Genomic DNA, 21,230 nt, shown 5'->3' with positions numbered 1-21,230 from the left:
TATCAGGTGTTTGGGGTCTTAACATCACACACCCTCACCCGAGTGACCCAGCTGGGAGTGATCATGCCCCGACTTGTGTCCAGGTAGCACATTATGCCACATGTCACCCCTCTTCACCCAGAGCCAACGGGGAGGAGCCCTTTCCGCGGCTTGCAATATGTTTTTAATGGCTCTTCTTCTTTGCAGCCCACAAATCCCCAAGAGTCCCAGGACCCGGTGTAGAGCCTGACCTGCAAAGCCCCTGCAGCCCACTTCAACCGGTTCACAGTGGGCCTTCCACCCTTTCCTCCAACACTCAGCTACCAGGTATCAGTTTATATCTATGTTTATATATACTGAGACCGACCACGGGACGGTTCAACGCAAAATCTGTTAGTGGATCGCAGTCGGTTAACAAGATTTGGGGTTTTATTTTTCCCTCGTAAAAGGATGTGAAGAGTAGACATAGAAATTAACCCTTCCTAATTGCTAAAAGATTAGTTAATGATATAAATTAGAAAAGAAGAAGAAAAGGATGTTACTGAGGAAGAAGTATTTATTGTCAACATTTTTGTGAATGTTTAGTGGGACAAAATAAATCATTACTATGATTCACAGAATGGGACAGAATACAGAAAATATAGTTACAGGCGGTGGTATACTCAGACTTGGCCAACTCAGCAGCCACATTACAAAAACGCCCCATTCCTTAACCGAACCAGCATCGAGCTACTATCAAATAGACATTTTACAAGATATGAAAAACAAGATCATGAACTGCATGCTGTTCCAGCAGGCTGCTGAAATTTATTAGCATTACCATGGCAACTAGTCTTTTGGGTAGTCATTGTTACTAGAATGATTTGCACTCTTTATAGCCATAACTGACATGTCAATAAATGATGACGGTGTCCCTGAGCAAGACCCTGAACTCCTCAGTGCTCCCAATGAGCAGTTGTTATCTTGCGTACCTTGGATAGTTGACATGCCATCAGTGTGTGTGTGTGTGTGTGTGTGTGTGTGTGTGTGTGAATGTGAAATAATTAATTGTAAAGCGCTTTGAGTGGCTGTTGCAGCTAGAAAAGCGCTATATAAAATGCAACTTGATTGATTGATTGATTGTTTGATTGATTGAACCTTTACTATTGGTTAAAGTTGGTAAAAGTTTGGCAGGAGATCGATACTTACCCCATTCAGTGTGATTGGTGACACTCCTGCAACACAATACTTTTGTAATCAGCCTCTGTGCTACCTGGAAACGGTGGTCTCAAGGGGTCCGTGTAAGGGGCAGTTCATTTGACCTTTTTTAGTTAGTTCGGTGGGCCATGTTACTTGATGTCGGGTGTTGTCACAAAGCAGACAAATGCAACTCACCTTTGAATGTCCTGTAGCCTGCTCTTCTTCGTACTTCTGTTTTTATCATTTCTTTTTGCCATTTTAGCGTCACATTAGCTTTCCACTGATATGATGAGCACAGCGCAGTCTTGAACAAAATCTTGGACAAAATTTTTTGAAATAAAATATTTTCGAAAAGTCAGAAATTGCAGACTACTTAAAGAGCCTCAACCTAGTCATCAATGAGCCGCATGAGGCTTGCGAGCTGTGGTGTGAGTACCGCTGGTTACAGTGCTGTTTTTGAATGGCTTATTCAAACTCAATATATTAAATATTATTGCACTGAATATCTGAAAACCATCACTCCAGTAGAGTACCTATGTGTGGCTTTGCAACCATCTTGTCTCACAAGAGTTTTGTTTTTTTTCATTGTTGATGAAAACTGCAGTGGCATGTTGAAAAATGATGAAAAATGCAATGGGTTTGTTGGTGAAGGGAACAGAGTTGATGACGAGGTGATGGGTAGGTATGACGTCAAGGAGAGAAATGTGGAAGGACAGATGGTGGTGGATTTTGCAAAAAGGATGGAAATGGCTGTAATGAATATATATTTCAAGAAGAGGGAGGAACACAGGGTGATGTATATCTTATGTAGGAGGCGCGATCTGAAAGGGATTGGAGATTGCAAGGTGGTGACAGGGGAAAACTTAGCCAGGCAGCATCAGATGGTGGTCTGTAGGATGAGTTTGGAGACCAAGAAGTGGAAGAGAGTGTAGACAGAGCCAAGGATCAAATGGTGGAAGTTGAAGAAGGAAGACTGTTGTGTGGAGTTCAGGGAGGAGTTAAGACAGACGCTGGGTGGTAGTGAAGAGTTGCCGTATGGCTGGGCAACCGCTGCAGAAATAGAAAGGGAGAAAGCTAGGAAGGTAATTGGTGTGTCATCTGGACAGAGGAAGGAAGACAAGGAGACTTGGTGGTGGAATGAGGAAGTACAGTAAAGTATACAGAGGAAGAGGTTGGCAAAGAAGAAGTGGGATACTCAGAGAGATGGCGGAAGTAGACAGTAAAAAAAAAAAAATAAGAAAGTCATACAAGGAGATGCAGTGTAAAGCGAAGAGAGAGGTGACAAAGGAAAAGGTGTATGGTGAGTTGTATGAGAGGTTGGACACTAAGGAAGGAGAAAAGGACTTGTACTGAATGGCTAGACAGAGGAACCGAGATGGGAAGGATGTGCAGCGTGTTAGGAAGAGATGGAAACGGATGACCTGCTGTGGCAACCCCTAACAGGAGCAGCCGAAAGTAGTAGTAATAGTAGTTGATGAAAACTGCAAGACCTAATTGAATGTTTTCATTCTTTCCTTTTTTGGTACAAGAAAGTCTTATTGTTTTACAGAATTAATAGGCTACTTGATGCTTTTATATGTGTTGTGTCATCATGTCTAACAACTATATCTCGTCAAAAATCTCCTGTGAAGCAACTTCTGTCTTGGTGCAGTGCTTTAGCAATTTCATTATTCCATAAGGAACACACACCACACAGATGGAAGGAAATGAAGGATTTTTTTTTTTAATTGAAATGCTTGGCAAGGTATTCAACCCATGATAAAGTATACCAGCAGCCGAAAACCGATTAAAGACCATTATGCTTGTGTCAAGATTAATATCTTCAGTATGCTTGGATATTCTCAGAGTCGAGGCCATTTCCTCCAAGCCATTTGCATACAAGATTGAATCCTTTTATTTTAACTACAATGCCACATCGCACTCACAACGGTGACTCAGTTCATCTATATTCAAACAGCACGCAAGGAGAGAATGGGAATCGGGCCTTGTACCAAATATCCTGTCTGTCTGAATGGATGGAAAGCATTAAGCTTCAATGGGTGCGCATGTTAGCCAAAGAAAGGGATCGAGGACTGGAAGCGAAAACACAGGGTGCAGAAAATAAACTGAGGGAAAAGTCAAAACTTATTTTCTTGTTAGGTTCACCCCCGCGTGGCTGGGACATAGCTCATATTATACATGCTAGCTGTGTCCATGTATTGCAATATTGCAGCCTTAACGTCAGAGAGATAATCCCTTAAATTTCATGTGCAATCCCCAGAAAAGCTGCAATCTACATGAACAGTCTTGTGTCTATTTGAAGTGTCCTTGAGCAAAGATCAAAATCTCCATCTGGTCAAAGCCAAAACATGTTTTTGGTAAGATACACAGGCCTGCAAAAACAGCTGATTGTCTGAGCACAGATGTATGTCGAGTACTTTTCAGCAAAATAATTCAACATCTCATTTTCCAGCACAGCATATACGCTTATGTTGTAGGTCAACACATCCTTTAAAAGTCTACATTCACCCTGTACTGTAGATATTGTTCTATGCGGAACACTAAAAAGTTTTTTTGTGAGCTGCATTTACACCCAGAGTTTTTATAAACACTGTTTTGCTCTTTTGTTTTCCTTGTTTTCGTTTCCCGATTTCTTTGCCATTGATTCATAAATATTGTTTTGTTTTGGGGGTTTTTTTTGTTGTTGAATGCAACACTGCCCTCTAGGGTGAGTGCTACATGCAACTATGCAACCAAATATCTTTATACATGCTCAATAATCTAGTTAAGAAAATCACAGAAAGTTGAATCAGTTCATCCGGACACAACGTTTATTGAGAGAAATGTTTCATTGTTTAGAAAGGTATGATATATATATATAAAGATTGTTATTATTATCATCTAAGTGACCTCTTCAGTCTCAATTGACTGCAGGTATCCCCACCCTTATATAATGGCATATTGACCGAAAATAATGATTGGTTTCATATGCAAATTGCTGTGACTTTATAATGGTTGTGTACTATTCACAGAGGATTTGAGAATGTTTGCAATCACAGCGTTGTAAGATAGCAGCAGATGTACTCTTAGCCCCCTCTTAGCCCCCTCCACAATGACGTAGATCGTTACAACATCATGACAATTACATGTATGAAATTACAAAACGACCCCACCCTTGGCAATAGGACCACCCTTAATACTGACCAAGTGTGTCTGCTTCTGAAGCTGTGTCTTCAGTCCACGTACTTCACATACAGGGGGCAGTACTATAGGCAGAGGCATGGGTGTGCTATGGGCTCCCCAGTCTCATCTGTAGTGGCCAACTTGTATATGGAGGAAGTGGAAAAGACAGCTCTGATGTCCTCTCCAGGGACACCACCTAGCTATTGGTTCAGATTTGTGGACGACACCTGGGTTAAAATTACATCTCAGGATGTACCACGTTTCACCTACCACATGAGCTCTGTGGACAACCATGTCAAGTTCACCAAAGAGGATGTGAAAATGACAGGTTAGCCTTCTTAGACTGTGAAATTGCAATTGATGATGGGGGACATTTGATTGTTCATCCATTATCCAAGCCGCTTATCCGAATTCGGGTCGCAGGATGCTGGAGTCTGTCCCAGCAGTCATTGGGCTGCAGAAAGGGACTAGCCAGTTAGCTAGGATGGCTGCCTGCCTGACGTTCGCTGCTGCGCTGCGGCGGGAAGCGCGAGACGAAGAGGAGCATTCATTCTTTGTGAGTACAAGCTGGATGTGCGGGCTCCCAAGGGGAGCGAAGAGGGCTGTTTAGGGCCCCAACGTACCCGATAAAGAAACAGGCCTGCAACTGCGGGTTGACTTTCTTTTATTTTTATTGCCGGCTTAGTTATAGGGTTGTTGAGCTGTATGCTAATGTGTTGGTCTGATTCATTTGTGTGTATATGAATGCAGATGCTTGTTAGCCATTGAGGCTTATTACTTTCATTCATTCTAATAATTATTACTCATAATACATTTGTATATATAATTCTATGTACCTGTGTGGATTATTCATGTGTGTTTATTCCTGTGGTGTCTAGGCTATGGTAAGTGACATGTTGAGTTAGCCTTAAAGGGGCCGTCCCCCATATTTTTACAACCTTAAAGGGCTAGTCCACATTTTTACTGGAAGTAACCTAGTGACACCCAGAGATGTGTAGACCATAGTATATAACCTTAAAGGGCTAATACACCATATTTTAGAACCTTAAAGGGCTAGTCCACCGTTTTAATATAAGTTACTCGGTGACACATTGAGGTGTCTAAAGACCATGTTAGATTGCCTTAAAGGGGTCATATGCCATATTTAAGCGCCTTAAAGGGGTAGTCAACCTTTTTAGTTGGAGTTACCAGATGACACTGTAAGACATTTAGAGCCTTTAGAACATACTTCAAACACATAAGAAGCGAAGTTAGCATACTTCAATAGTTTATTGGATACCGAGTTGTATAGAGAACTCGGGAGCATTGTCCTTGACAGTTAAAAGGGATAGATAGCGCTACATTTGGACTGTGGAAGGAAACCGGAGCACCCAGAGGAAACCCACGCAGACATGAGGAGAGCATGCAAACTCCACACAGAGGATGACCCGGGATGACCCCCAAGGTTGGACTACCCCAGGGTTCAAACCCAGGACCTTCTTGCTGTGAGGCGACTGCGCTAACTATTGTGCCACCGTGCCGCCACATTTGATTGTTGTTTACTGTCAACCAACATATACTGATCAGTAGCTAAGGTTTGACTCATCATCCACTCGAGCACAAACTAGGAGTCAACAAGATGCTGTACCACTGAGCTGCCAACGTCCCCACCGACATAGCGGCTGGGGAAGGGGAGAAATCCCACACTAAACAGCCACTGGTTAAGCGTGGTTATCCTAACTGGGAAGATGCCCAAACAGTGCACCAGCCAATCAAAGGGAGGAGAAGAACAACAGCTGCCTAAGCATAAGCCAGTGGTGATTCCGTATGTGGCGAGAGTGTCAGAAAAGCAGAGACGCGTATTTTCCAAACACCGCGTCTCAGTTGCTTTCAAACCTCAAAACACACTGCGCCAGAAATTGGTCCACCCCAAGGATCGGGTCCCACGGCACAAACAGAGCAGTATAGTGTACGCTGTTGAATGCCAGGAGGATTGCCGTGACTTGTACTTCGGGGAAACCAAACAAACGCTGACCAAGAGGATGGCACAACACCGGAGAGCTAACACGTCAGGCCAGGACTCCACAGTCTACACCATCCTACAGGCCAGCGGCCACTTTTTCAAGGATGAGAATGTGCACATCCTTGATAGGGAGGAACGCTGGTTTGAACGGGGAGTCAAAGAGGCCATGTGACGAGGGAACAACCATCCCTGAACTGGGGGGGGGCTAAGAGTACATCTGTTGCTAAGTTACAATGCTGTGATTGCAAAAATTGCCAAGTCCTCTGACTAGTACACATGGCCATTGTAACATTAGTTAATGGTCACGGCAATTTGCATATGAAACTGATCGTTGATTTCAGTCATAATGCCACTCTATTGTTTATAAGGGTGGGGATACCTGCAGTCCGTTGAGACTGAAAAGGTCACTTAGGCGAGTGATGAAACGTTTCTCCCACTAAATGTTGTGTCCAGATGAACTGATTCAACTTTCTGTGCTATGCAACCAAACGTACACATTTACATGCACATGCGTATCCAAGCAAAAGATGTGTTCGCCAGCATGCAGGATATGATGGTTAGGCCTGCAGACACTTGTCAGCATGTACATTTTGTTGACCGTCTGCATCGTCTCCATGAGCCTCTGAGAGCCCCCAGTTTCCCAGAAATCCCTTCCCTGCATCGCAGTACAAAGGCTTTTACATGTACCTACCCCACATCCACTTTTTTGCCTTACGTTGCTTTCAGTAAGCGTGTTAGCCAAAAGCCTGTAAAAAATAGTTCAACGATCTAGCCTCATTTTACGGAGTTTGGTTAAATTGAATCAAACAAAACTCAAAATGGTGGAAATTAGACCTTGCCATGGTTTTTTTTCTTGTTTTTTTTCTTTCTTTTCCATTCTCAATTCTGAACCTCATCCTGCCAAAGAAAAAAGCTGGATAAGGGCGGTGTCTTATGCAGTATATACAATACTCTCTTTGTACAGTAAGTGGCCTCTGTGAGCAGGCGGGTTGCACGAGTGTCTCTGTACTTTGGTTCACTTGAACATGTTCTCAGTCCTCTTTCCCAGGCCTCCCACTGCAACAGACTTGAGTTCCCTTTGTGTGGAAGACAAGCATTCACAATCACAAGCGTTCTGCGCAGGATCCCAACGGATTTATCGATTTCTCATGGGCTCTTGCTTTTTCAGTGGCAACATCTAAATATAGGCAGTTAAAAAGAAGAACGTGATACTGAGTTATTGCATAAAGAAAAAGGTTGTGTCGTCTGCACAGGCGTCTTTAAAACACTGGAACGACCAGGATTTCACTCTTACCCGAAACGACCATGGGCCGTCAAAATGACGGCCGGATTTTAAACTCTATATTCTGTCAAGATAAAAACCCAACTGAGATATTAATGCATTGCATATGTTAGTATGCAGGAAACGACTCACATCAAAATTAGGAAACTGTTAGGAAATGACTGACACCAAAATTAAAATTTTTAACAACCATAATACTATTTTTAAACAATTTAAGCTCCAGAGAGACATGGTCGAACTTGAATAGCAAAATTGAAAAAGTGAAAATATTGCCTGAAAAACAAAACGGAAAACACATATCGCTAATCGAACAAACGTAACAAGGCCTATAAAACGTGAAATGTAAAAAAAAGAACTGAAAATAACCATTGAAACCGTCCCAAACAACGACCGGAACTTAAAAATACTGGAACGACCGTGGCCTACGGTTTTTAAACTCTATATTCTGTCAAGATAAATACCCAATTGAGATATTAATGCATTCCATACGTTAGAATGTCTGTTAAGAAACGACTGACACCAAAATTAATATTTTAACGACTTTAATACTATTTTTCAAACAATTTAAAATGGCCGCTGTCCAACGCCTGTATATACTGTAACGCGTCAGTGGTAGTCATGGTGCGCCTGTACCCAGGCATGTTGTCAATAATCAAAAATCAAATTTAGGATATTACTCTGCACTGGAGAACGCTAGTGTGTTTCTAGGACGGAGCAATGAACTTCACGAAGGAAGTGACGCGACCAACACACGTCATAAATAGTGACATGACATGCACGATGACGCGCAAATTATGTGCGGTCATTTTGACCACTCAGGGTCATTGTAGGTAGAGCTTATCATAACTTTTTTTTTTGTGCAATTGATCTAAAACTCCTTTTAATTCAAATATATGCCATTTTTGGAGCATTCAGGGAACGACAGGTCTGTATCTCTTTTTTTTTCACAGTTATTAAACTTTGAAAATCCAAAACCATCAAAATGACGGCCTTGGTCGTTCTAGTTGTACTATGTTGCTATGTAGAGTTTTCTTCTGTATACATAATTTCTTAGTCAGTACTATTGAGCAAGACGTGGTGAGCTTTTGAAACAAATTTCCCAAAAAACCTCCCAAAGTCCGAGCGTTGCTCTCCTCACATCATGACGCAGAGGCCACACAGTACATAGCAGCATCAGCCAAACAAACTTGAGACTTTTGTGATGCTTGTCCCATTTTAGGCACACACAAAACAGCTCTCAAAGCTCTAGAGTGCTTTGCCTTGAAGCATTTACGTCAAGATGGATATAGAAGAGTAATTAACTCTGGACGCCAGGCCCTACCTTGCTGATTCTGCCGCGCCGTATCAATCCAGGCTCCTTCTCATTTGTTTCTGTATATGTCGTAGCCGAAGCCCACACCAACACAGCAAGTCTAAATATTTAACCGTGTTTGTCTCACTGCTGTTTATTTAACTATTATTTACACAGGATTACATTTAAACAGGCTTTCGTTGCAGAATAAAAATGATCAAATCTAAATCACAATGCATTGCCCTTAGATGGGCATATTGTCGGAGCGGTATGGCTGTGAATATTTTAGCAACTACAGCAAAACGCCTTTTCTTCACGGAAGTACATTCAGGCTAACAAGTCCACCAGGAGAACAAAATGATATGTTTTCCTGTAACTACTTAAATAACAAAACAATCCAAAAATACATGTCCAAATATATGGGACTTCATCAACAACTCAGACGTAAGCCTCTGGAGAAGGCGTCTGTGAACATAACCACTTCAGTACTTTTTTTCCATATTAACTCTGGGAAATGCTATATTCTCACAGTCTTTAGTCAACATTCATATTCAGCGTGGGCGGCATGACCCAGGAGGTAGAGCGGGTCGTCTAGTAATCGAAAGGTCGCTGGTTCGATCCCCGGCTCCTGCAGAGAGCATGTCAAAGTGTCCTTGAGCAAGACAGAGAACCCCTAACTGTTCCTGATGAGTAGGTTGGCACCTTGCATGGCAGCCTCCACCATCAGCGTATGAATGTGTGTGTGTGTGTGTGTGAATGGGTGAAAGTGAGGCGTGCACTGTAAAGTGCTTTGAGTGGTCGGTAGACCAGAAAAATGCTATATAACTTAATATTAATAATAACTCATAATAACATTCGTATCATGTTGTGTTATAAAAGTGCATTGCTTTGTTATATTGTGCAGACTGCTAACACTGAATGGTCCTTGTTGTGCATCCAGCAGACTAAATCCGATATATTATTTAGCTGAAAACTGTCATGATCAGCAGATTAGTAGGTTGGTTATACCTCTTTGAGGCCATCTATGTGACGAGGGAACAACCATCCCTGAACCGGGTTGGGGGGGGGTGGGGCTATGCGTCCATCTGTCGCCATCTTACAATGTTGTGATTGCAAACATTCCCTAATCCTCTGTGAACAGTACACATGGCCATTGAAATTCTAGTTAATGGTCACACCCATTGACAGCACCATGGCGCAGTGGTAAGCGCGGTCACCTCGCAGCAAGAAGGTCCCGGGTTCGAGCCCGGGGTAGTCCAACCTTGGGGTGGGTCATCCCGGGTCGTCCTCTGTGTGGAGTTTGCATGTTCTCCCCGTGTCTGTGTGGGTTTCCTCCGGGTGCTCCGGTTTCCTCCCACAGTCCAAAGACATGTAGGTCAGGTGAATCGGCCGTACTAAATTGTCTCTAGGTATAAATGTGTGTGTGCGCGCACGTGTGTTTTTCGATAGAGAAGCCAGAAACCACCCTACCTTGTGGGGCCATTTTATGGGGCCCCACAAGTAAAAGGGTCTGTTTTAGGGTTAGGACTTGGTTTTAGGGTTAAGGTTAGAATTAGGGTTAGGTTAAGGTTAGGGTAAGGGTTAGGGTTAGGCGTGTAGTTTGCATGGTTAAGGTTAGGGTTAAGGGCTAGGAAATGAATGTAGTCAGTGAGGTGGGCCCACAAGTATAGATTTGCGAGTGTGTGTGTGTGTGTGTCGGCCCTGTGATGGCCTGGCGGCCTGTGCTGGGTGTCTCCCCGCCTGCCGCCCAGTGACTGCTGGGATAGGCTCCAGCATCCCCGCGACCCTGAGAGCAGGATAAGCGGTTCAGATAGTGGATGGATGGATGGTCACACCCATATTTGTATATGAAACCGATCGTGGATTTCAGTCATTATGCCACCTGCAGTCTGTTTAGACAGGAGAGGTCACTTAGATGAGTGATGAAAGTTTTCTCTCCGTAACCATCGTGTCCAGATGAACTGATTCAGCTTTTTTCTTTTTTTCTTTTTTTTTTGTGATATCCTCACCTGGATTATTGCACATGCATGAAGACACTGTTACACATCATACAAGATTCATCTGCAAATGCATATCTTTATTTTTGAACAGTCACAAGACATGCCAGGTACAGTTAACATAAATACAATAGTTACAACATTATGATATGGGCACATCTAATTCAGCTCAAGGGAGTTTGTTTTACCAAAACAGCTAAACTCCGCTTTTTTGTTTTCTGTGCACTGTAATGTTCTCTCTCTCTCTCTCTCTCTCTCTCTGTCTGTTGTTTTGTACATAACTTTAGCACTTTGGGTTTCAGAAAAGCGCACTATACAAACAAACTGTGCCATCATCGTTATTATTATTACAATCACCGTGCCGCCGAACACGTTTCAATAACATCGATAGCGTCCCCATGTCCCAAGTGCGCGGTTCCAATTACAGAGATACACATCACAGCACAATCAGATTCATTTCAGATTAATGAAACACACACTTAAAAGAGTAATCAATCTCGTATAATAATATCCTTTACTTCTACCGTTTGACATTCACAAGATGTACGCAGCGAATCGGTACAACGATGGGTAAAGCATGCTGAGCGTTAGCGCTGGCGAGCGAAGAAAGTGAACATGGTGAGGTAATGGATGTTGGCGTGCCATCCAGGTGTGCCTGCCCTCTACTGTACGTCAGGCCCAACCGCGGCCATCGTGGAGGTTATAGGAGGCCTCCCTCCGTTGTGTGACGAATGTGTAACGCTTGTGGAAGGCTCGCCGCCCTTGCCGACGTAAGCGTGGCGTTCGCGGAAACCCGGCGGTCCGAGCAAAGAAACAGTAGCAGGCACCGCGTGTGATGTGGGCATCCGACACTTTCTAAATGTGCGTGTTTGTCCCCCGTGTGCACCCCTGTCCCTTTAAAGGAGGTAGATCTGCATTGTATATAGCACTGTCGTGTGAATGTCACCCACTGGCAGGTCGGGGTGCGTTCAAACAGCATATGGAAAAAAAAAAAGTCACAGTATCACGAAAGCATTAAGAAATGCTGCAATTAAGAAGTGATGATCGGCGGCACATGTATGGACAACATTATTGTTAACCTATCCAAATACTGGAATGGGCACAAATGAAGAAAGAAATACCAGGATGGAAACGGTGTTGTTTTATTGCATAAAAGGTAAAAATAATTGTTAACTCACTCAGTTGGAGACGGAGATGTGACTCCAGATGAAATGAGCAAAAAAAATGACCTTTCCCTGTGTCAGTCATATGACAAATAAATACTTCCCTCTCATATTCACCCTGGACACAGAAAAAAACTTAACCTTTTCTCATCACCGACAATTTTCTATAAGAGGTATCTTTTCTCGCACGCCCTCACGGTCTCAGTTTTGCAGATCTGCTGGTTGTCATCTCCGTCTAGGCACCGCCGGTCAGCACCTACCGGTTCTCCCCACAGCTGCTTTTCTTCCCCTTCTTCTCGTGGGCGTCGGCGGTGGGCGTCTGGCACATGTCCTGGACCAGTTTGGACTTAACGAATCGCCTGTAGGAGTCTTTTTCCATCAAGATGTAGATCCTCTTCTCAGCCTCGTCGAAAGCAGACCGGGTGGGAGTCTCGAGGTTCTGCTTGGTCCCTTCCCTGGTCAGTGAGTCCAAGTTGACCTGAGACGACACAGAGGACGAGCGGAGCTGTTTAGACACCCGGCGGTGTGCAAAGTTACGGGACATGACTAAATGGAACGGAGATGTAAATTTCATCCTCGTCACACCCCACCCATGATCTGTTAACAAAGCTCAGCGTTTTCGGTTTTTAGCTTTCAAAGCCATCCAGCATGCTGAATTTCGCCACAAGAGGACACTGTTACATAACCTCACACGAACAGGAACAACTTTTGGATCCGTGGAAATGTAAAATCAGGGTGAAAATCAGTTTAAAAATCTGGGTATTTTTCAGTGAGAATCGGTAAAAACCGAAAACGCTGAGCCTTGGATATTGCATAATGTCCCTCCAATCGAAACAGGTCCGGTATATCAATAAACGGTTGCATATCAAACATTTTGAATTTAACAACTTGGGGTCATCAGGATTTATAAATAACTTGAATTTGGATGTTCCACTTGCACGAATGAAGCAGTATCTCTAAAGTTCATCACTCATTAGGTTACGTGATATGATGCAATTACTACAACCCGAGTTCAACCTTGGTTTTAGCTGTTGATGTTGTACTATCTGCCAGCTTGCCCAGCCATATGGCTTGTTAGCCACAAGACTAGCTGTCATGTTCTACCTCATTTGGCTGTTATGGTAAAGATTTGCACCATATTAATTTTCGTGGGGAAGTCATGCAAGGACGAATCATCTACAAAACCACGAAAGCATCTATGATTCGGATTATTGTGGGTTAGTTGTTGTCTACGATACACCGGTGAAAGAAACGATTGAAAAGGTCATTTTATTTGCATGTAAATTGTCAGGATTATAGTTCATACCACTTCAGTCACATTTGCATTCTCAAGAGAAAATTAGATTCTTGCAGATCTTCAGTTCTACCGCGCTTTTAAATTCTAACGATTTTTAATAATAACACTGTGTGTGTAACAGGTTTTTCTATCATAGTGGGGATCAAGTGTCACCATTGGGTTAGATAAAATGTAGATAGGATGAAATTGGATATGATAGATTGGCTAAAATGTCTCCATTGTGGGGACATATTATCCAATGTCCCCATTGTGGGGACATTTTATGGGTCCCCATGAGGAAAAGGGTCTATTTTAGAGTTAGGGCTGGGGTTTAGGGTTAAGGTTAAGGTAAGGGTTAAGGTTAGGCATGTAGTTATGATGGTTAAGGTTAGTTAAGGACTAGGGAATGAATGCAGTCAATGAGGAGTCCCCACAAGTGTAGGGTGATGTGTGTGTGTGTGTGTATGTGTGTGTGTGTGTGTGTGGTGGGGGGGGTTTAATGTTTGATAGATATCGTGGATCTTATGACGTTATGGTTGTCTACAGATATAACACATTGCTCATTTGTGGCATTGCCCCAAATTTTGATTACCTCATTAGGAGAGTCCACCTCAACATACTTGTAGTAGATCAGCTTGGCTTTGGCGGCCATCTTGATAGGTGAGATCTTCTTGTATTCCTGGCAGGCGTTCCAGAAGTCCATGTTCTCCTCACTGAACTCTGACCTCAGGAAGTTAGTGAAGACCACACGGCCACCTAGCAAAGAAAAACGATAAGCATGTTTCAGTGCAACGTTTGAATACATTTCAAGCGAACAATCGCGCAAAAAGTTCGAATGACTATGTATTGCCATTAAATAAAACCGCCATTGCCCACATGATCCGGCTGATCATGTGATTAATTTCAGTTCACTTTGTTTTTTTTTTTTTACGTGTTTTATTTTGAAATTGCATTTCAATTGCAATTTTATATCACATTTCTTTCTATTGAATGAAAAGGTTAATCCACCTCCAGCAAGCACAGAAACTCTTGAGCAAATTTTGGGGATTTTATTCGATATTTGCTGTTTCCATCCAAATTCACATCAAAAAAACCATTTGGACAGAAACACGGCTATTGATGCAGAATGGTAAAATCTAATTCTTAATAATGAAATAGTACAATTTCATATGACAGTGTCTAATCCATCGTTCATCACAGTAAAGAGGACAACAGGGACGGCACTTAGAGTCCAGCCAGCTGACGTGTCCATGTGCACCGACGTAGGACTCATAGGAGACCTGCTTTTCACATGCTAGATATAAGTGTCTCAGCATTGCTGCTGAAAATCATTTCTCAGTATCACTAATCCAGGGTAGATGTGGGATGGAAGGACCTTTTACAACTTAGTTTTGAGGTAAGCAAAGGAAGAGGGGGGATGGGGGAGGGGAGTTGATGGGAACAGATAGGAAGTGAAGGGGGGGGCTGCTTGCTGTTAGGGGTCAGTGGATGAGGGTTTGGAATGAAGTGGGTCGAGGCCCAACTGTGTTCTCATGAGGCCATTGCTCTCCCTCTTTGTCGACACAGGGAGTCTAATGCTCAGGGGGGTTTAGAAACACACACACAAACACACACTCGCACTCGCACACATAAACAAACACAAAAACACCCCGAAACACATGCCCTGAGGGGCTACTCGGCAGTGCATTCAGACACGTACCACACGTCTACAGCATGAGAATGCATCTGTGAGTGTGTGGGGTCGGGCGTGGGGGGTGGGGGGGGTTGTTTGCATATATATTTGTTGGGGTGTTCCAGCCAAGTCTCCTTAACTTTACATTAATGTCTGGACCAAGCCCGCCCATGGTGTGTGAGAACCTGAATGATGCTAATTAGCAGGTATCGCATTATTACCAGGCTATGCAACATTTTTTTTTTAGTCTTTTAGCTGTAGCGTGGTTTGTCAATTAAATTTATTTGCAGCCAAAGTGCAGCAGTAAAAATTGAAAAGGGTGATCAACGAGTAACTTGACGAGGTGCCTGGTACAATGAAGAGGTTAATAGGACATGGTCAGATCTGGTCAACATATAACCGGCAATAACAGCTAATTTACCTGCTAATTACCGGTAGTTACTGCCAATTTTAAATTAAATTTTAGATTCTAGCCACACGCCTGAACACTCTAGCTCACGATAAATGCAACGGCGGTATAAATTCACATTCAAAAACGGAAGCAACAAATCTAGAGAAATGAAAAAGTCAAGGCAGTTTCGTCCATTGGTCAGGACCTCTGTATATTTTTGTTCAAGTATGAACTCTTTGTTTGGTGTGAAACCTGAGAGTAACCCCTCGTGAGAGGTGATGAGCTATCATGTCCTCCAACACAGATCATTATCAGTGGTCTGAAAATGGCTACTGGGTATGGTTTGAACCAAGACTGAAATTTTCCAGGTTTGGGGATCAGGCAAAAGTCAAAATGAATCAGAGAGGCTCACCTTCGCTCTTCATCATGTAGTTGAAGGATTCTTTCCATTTCGCCACATCACCTGGTGGAGCAGCTCTAAAACAGAAAAACACACACACACATAAGGTTTGCTCAGTGAGGTTGCATTGTAAAAACATCACAACATCTAAAAAACTTTTTTTTTCCTTCCCAAAACCAATTTCCCAGCCATACTAAGGAGACAACCTGCTGTCAGTGCAGCTAACCCAAATATATGATAAATGAGGAGCTATAGCACCTTGTAGAGTTCATGCTCGCACTATTGCTTCCCATGGTGTTCTTGGTGTGGCTTGGTCTTGTTTTAATGTTGCAACAACTTTCATTACCCCGAACCACTTCCACACCTTTGGCAGCCAGAATTGCTCAGGTGCTGTTGTTGGATAAACAACGAATGTGAAAGCTTATTTGTTCCTTTCATCAGGGTTGGTTTCCCTGAGGAGGTTTGCTTGGGCGTTTTCAAAACACTGTTTTATTTGTTGTTCGTATTTTTCCCTCAAAGGTGAATTGATGGTCCCGCTCACCTTAGTGTTTTCTTAATTAGAGCCGGAAAAGTAGGAACGTTTATGAGCAAGACAGAGAGTATGGCGGCTACAGAAAAGATGGTTTCTCCTTGGATTGGTTCCTAGACAAGAGGATGTGCATCTCGGAATGCAGAACGTCCGGCGCCAAAATGCCGTCCGCACATCCTTCCCCACACTCCTCCATAACGCGCTGACAGAAATATTACTTTGCTCGCCATGAGTTTACAACTCCTCACACAGACGTGCCATCCTTGTACAATGTCGGCATAAATAGTCTCAGCAACGCTGGCAGCAAATCAGATAACACATTTGTGTTCTGCAAGCGAATGTTACGCAACTGCCATAATGCTTCCTGCAGTGTTTGATTAAAGCCAGACCTCATAATAATATAACGATTACCTATATAACCTTACACAACACCCAGTTAGTGCATGACTCATATTTATGCTACTCATCTAACGTTATTGGACGGGTTGCGCGCTGACTAGCATATTTTCGTGTTGCAATTGCGTGATGAGTAATGTTGCTGCTCTACAACTGTCACGGGCAGAGAGATGTTTAGCATTACGGATGACCCATAATGATTTCGAATGCGGTTGATTGCGGTAACCTGCTATCAAGGAAAAGGCCAGGCTGCCCCGTTATTGATGCTAACTTGCTGACACAGAACAATGAGAGCTCTCCTGCAACAACGGTGCCTGAAGATTGTTATTACTCCAGCTTAATGCCATTGCCTTTCAGGGGATGTCGATAATAACAATCTTATGGCGCCGGACGGTTTAATCGATGCGGGTGACAGGCATGTGCTGAAGGCCAGCAGGAAACTGGTCTCATCCTCATCCACTTTCTTTAGCGTAACATGCCTGTTTGTTTGTCACCCTTTTCATCGTTAAAAGGTGGAGTATCGATACATGTAAGAATGCATAAATGGAATTCAAACGGCCTTGGAAGAGTCCAATATCGTCTCTTCTAAAACGGGCTCTGTTATATAAAGGAGTGTCAATCACTTCTGAGCCAAAGAAACCGTCTTTAATGAACCCACAATGGCTGGTCTCGTGATCGCTTTTAATCAAATTACTCTTTTAAAATGCCCCATGTGAACATGATATATGTAATATCTATATGTGATTGTAGTTAATTGTGCGAGTCACAGGCCGAGGGCCCTTCTTGTGTGAATTTCAAACGTAGAGGGTATGATGATACACTGCATCACAAGGCAGTAAAGGAGAAGGTGCTTTGGGATACAACGGAGGGATTTACTAAAGCAAAGACGGAGGGACACGCCCTCTCATCGGGTTGCATTGGATCCATCATAGTCCAGCAGTATATCTGGAGAAGTCGGACAAGGGGCCAGACACACATCGGGACCCTCACACTGTCAAGTCTTTAGAAACATCACCGAGATTTCGTTTCGAAGCCCTGCAATCTTTGACGACTTTTTTAGTGAGATTTTCTGGTCGCCTCTTGTCTGATGTCTCGAGCGGTAATTTTCTTTGGCACCATTGTGTGTTTTGTTGCTGCAGGATAATGGGGAACCGTTCGTCTCGCCCTAAGACGGGAGCTGATGGAGCGGTCAAAGGAAGAATAAGTTGCAATATTAAGTTATATATTCTTAAGTTAAACAAAGTGTGACTTAAAAAGTAGGGTTTGTGAATGCACATAGGCCATTCACAATCATAATGAGAAGTCTTGAGCGGTAGACGTTTTCATAGTCACAACCATAGTCTGAGCGAACTGAAATACACAGGACCTGAAGTGGTGAAGTAAGTTGTCCTGTGGGGAAAGAAATATGTTTTCTCAAGAGCGTTTCATTTTCTGGATTCGTTTTCCGGGCACGCTGATGCCTACAGGCTTGAGTGTAGACTGGCCGGTCGCCTGTTTTTGTTTGTTTTTGGTTTTTTTTGTAATGTGACCCCGATGGTTGAACTTGTTACGCCAGGCTGACATCTCATTGACTTCATCTGAGCTGTGCACGTCTCTTAACTTCAGCCATATGGACGGCTGAGGAAGGGTACGTCCCCCGAGTGCTGTCCTGGATCTCTGTTCCTGTTATTCTCCTTCTAGCGACCCCACTACACTATCGTTTCTGCTTTGCTCCCATAATCAGTCCATCGTTTTATCGATCATAACACTTTTTAAGGTAACACCAATTTGTGCACGCGCTGCTGACTGAATCCCACACAACACACCACACATCATCATCATCATCATCAGTATGGCGTTTGTACGGTTGTGATACTGCGTTTGAGACTTTCAGTGTCACGCCACAAACCCTATAGGTGCAGTCTCTATAAACACACACTGAAACAAATAGACGAAACAAAACAAAATACATCGAGTAAAGTGATGTTTGTCCTGACCTCATCACACTGACATCTTTGTCTTTTGTCGGCTTTTGATCTGACGCCTGGGGTTCTGACTTCTGGAGGAGGAAGCCTATTTTGTGCTTGATGTCTTTGGCGCTGTGGGACGACAGGCAGGAGTAGTGAGCAAAAACACGTTTAATTATTCATAGTGCATGTACTTTATTCATATAATTCACAGAGAAATATCACTCGCTGAACCAGTATGTTAACAGTTGCGTTCCAGTGTAGTCTACTGCAACAACAGTTGATTTAACACTGACGTCTACATATCGTTCCACACTATATCACACCAATACATTGATTCAACAGTTTTCATTGCTTTTTTGTTTGTTTGTTTGTTTTGTTTCATTCTTTTTGAATCCACATCAGGCTTACCTTTTCAAGCACGTTGCAGGAAGCTTTGCTAATCCTTTGCACATGGTGGACTGCTATACATCCAGTGCCAGCAGAGAGTAAAAGTGTATCTAACACTGGTGTGAATGATGACGCAAACACAACAGGATAACCAAAGCTACATATAGCTCTTGACAACAGTTTACTGCACTCTTCTATCAGTCTGTGAGCTGTGGGTGTCTCCACCCCCGCCAAAGGTTTTATACCTCCAGAGTCTCCATACTGGCTGAGAGCTGACCAATCACACCAGACTGAGTGTGTGTGTGTGTGCATGTGGAGAGAGAGAGAGAGAGAGAGTGTGAGTGTGTGTGTTCTATGAGGGAAATTTACTGCAGACAGTAATGGAAAAAAGTGAAAGTAACCAAACACAAAGGTGTTTTCCACTGAGGGAGGCGTTGCTGGAATCCAAGGAATTGCAATAGTAATCCCTTCTCGGAAAAACACACTTTAATCCAAATGAACTCCTGGTTCCCCTGAGACAGATTACCATTAATCTCAATGACATCCTGCCCGTATGACCTTTTGTACAGAGCAGTGTTAAGATTTAAGTATATTGATTTCTAATCAGTGAAGTAGAAGGTCATCTTTTTTGAGTACCATCTTACAATAAGGCATACTTTAAAAAAGGTTTGGAGTGGTTGCTTATCGCTTAATTAATGGTTAATAACTAATTTATGGATGTGTTATAACATTATAACATATTAATGAAAGACTTTTAAGGTTGCCGGTCAAGTGGTCTCTGAGAGAATGTCTATGAAGACTCTCTTGTATTGATCAGTAGAGTATATCAAAATAAAAATAAAAAATCAAATCTGGATTCCCAACCTGGCAACTCAAAAGTATTTTAATCAAAATTATATAATACCTTGTTATCAACATGAATAGAATAATTAGAAACCACTTACTAACCCTTGATGACACATGCCTTACTGTAAAGTGATACCATTATATAGCTAGTTTGGATTGCGCCGCTTGTGGGTTGATCTCGTCAAAACAAATTCCAATGTATTGCAGTAATTCCTTCTCAAAAACATGACTGCCCCAGGATTCAGTCCAGCTATCCTGAAGAAACCCCACAAGCGACATTACCAAACGTGTTGCTGATTCAACAGATTAGAAACCAAAGTGTAGCAAAACATAGCATGCTTTACATTTTGGGGGTCGCGAGAATCAGGAGTGGCCTGTTGTCAATAAGATGTACCCAATTAACTATCGGTTGTCAGTTGAATATCTGCACATGTGTCAGGGAGGCAGGCAGAGAGGAAAGCAGTGGAACTGCATGACACTTTGGGTTGTGTGTGACCTAATTTAGGAGGGAACTGAAAATGACTGAGCTACGGAATAATCCACTGTTGAACTATTGTTGCCTGAAAAACATAGTGAAGGACTTGTAATGTGTTCACATCCAGTTCAAAAGACTGAACTGGGTTCCAAATGCTCATATCAGTCCACAAAAGCATATGATATGATTAGTTGTATTAAAATAAATATACCTTTTTTTGCACTTTTTTTCCCCCTAATGGATAGTTTATTCAAGAACATTCAGAAAGAGGGAGACTTTTGTCTCCCTTGATGACCACTCCTTGGCTAGTATAACATGTGGGTTCTTCTCGAGGCTCCATACTTGGACGTGGGTTGTTCAGTACCCAAGTGCTTCCACTGGGAAATCTCATCAGAGAACACGAGATTTAATTTTCATAGCTATGCCGATGATACACAACTGTGCATCTCTTTAATGGCCAATAACATCAGCCCTGTTGATTAACTGGGTCAATGTGTTGATAATATCAACTTGTGGAAGTCAAATCATTTTTTGCGATCGAACAAAGATAAGACCAAGGTTTTAATTACACTGGTCTAAAAAAATATAGTTTTTTTTTTTTTCTTGCATGGACTTTGGAAACTGTTTTTGGCTAATTTTGGGCTGCTGAATCCAAATCTGACCTCAGATTTTCTCTATCACATCAAGTTTTTGTGCTATCTGTATGCTCCTTATTCAGGATTTTACAAAAGTTGACCATCTAGTCTGGCAATCTTGGTGGGGATAAAAATGACCCCTATTCATTTCCTAAGTAATTTCATGCTAGGCTGAGTGTTTATTTGTCATATATTTGAAATAAATGTATTTTATCATGT

The 21,230-nt window shown here is 42.6% G+C and overlaps 1 protein-coding gene across 1 annotated transcript; it reads right to left on the bottom strand.

The window, feature by feature from the left end:
- Positions 1 to 10,946: 10,946 nt before the first annotated feature.
- rgs4 (regulator of G protein signaling 4) lies at positions 10,947 to 19,249 on the bottom strand. Its single transcript, XM_056276454.1, has 5 exons — positions 19,077 to 19,249; positions 18,696 to 18,797; positions 15,807 to 15,871; positions 13,924 to 14,087; positions 10,947 to 12,533 (listed from the first exon to the last, which is right to left on the bottom strand). The coding sequence occupies exons 1-5, from the start codon at positions 19,118 to 19,120 to the stop codon at positions 12,312 to 12,314; spliced, it is 597 nt and encodes a 198-aa protein (XP_056132429.1). The 5' UTR covers positions 19,121 to 19,249; the 3' UTR covers positions 10,947 to 12,311.
- Between the last annotated feature and the right edge of the window lie 1,981 nt (positions 19,250 to 21,230).

The sequence above is a fragment of the Lampris incognitus genome, chromosome 3 (assembly GCF_029633865.1).
Source record: "Lampris incognitus isolate fLamInc1 chromosome 3, fLamInc1.hap2, whole genome shotgun sequence".
Classification (NCBI taxonomy): domain Eukaryota; kingdom Metazoa; phylum Chordata; class Actinopteri; order Lampriformes; family Lampridae; genus Lampris; species Lampris incognitus.
This window is presented reverse-complemented; position numbering and strand designations above follow the sequence as displayed.

What these genes read in the sequence shown, in the direction of transcription:
- rgs4 (XM_056276454.1), bottom strand. Translation starts at nt 19,120, where the DNA reads ATGTGCAAAGGATTAGCAAAGCTTCCTGCAACGTGCTTGAAAAG. An exon ending in AAAGATGTCAGTGTGATGAG is followed by an intron (nt 15,872 to 18,695) that starts GTCAGGACAAAC and finishes TTTCTGTTTTAG; the next exon opens with AGCTGCTCCACCAGGTGATG. An exon ending in CTACATGATGAAGAGCGAAG is followed by an intron (nt 14,088 to 15,806) that starts GTGAGCCTCTCT and finishes TTTCTTTGCTAG; the next exon opens with GTGGCCGTGTGGTCTTCACT.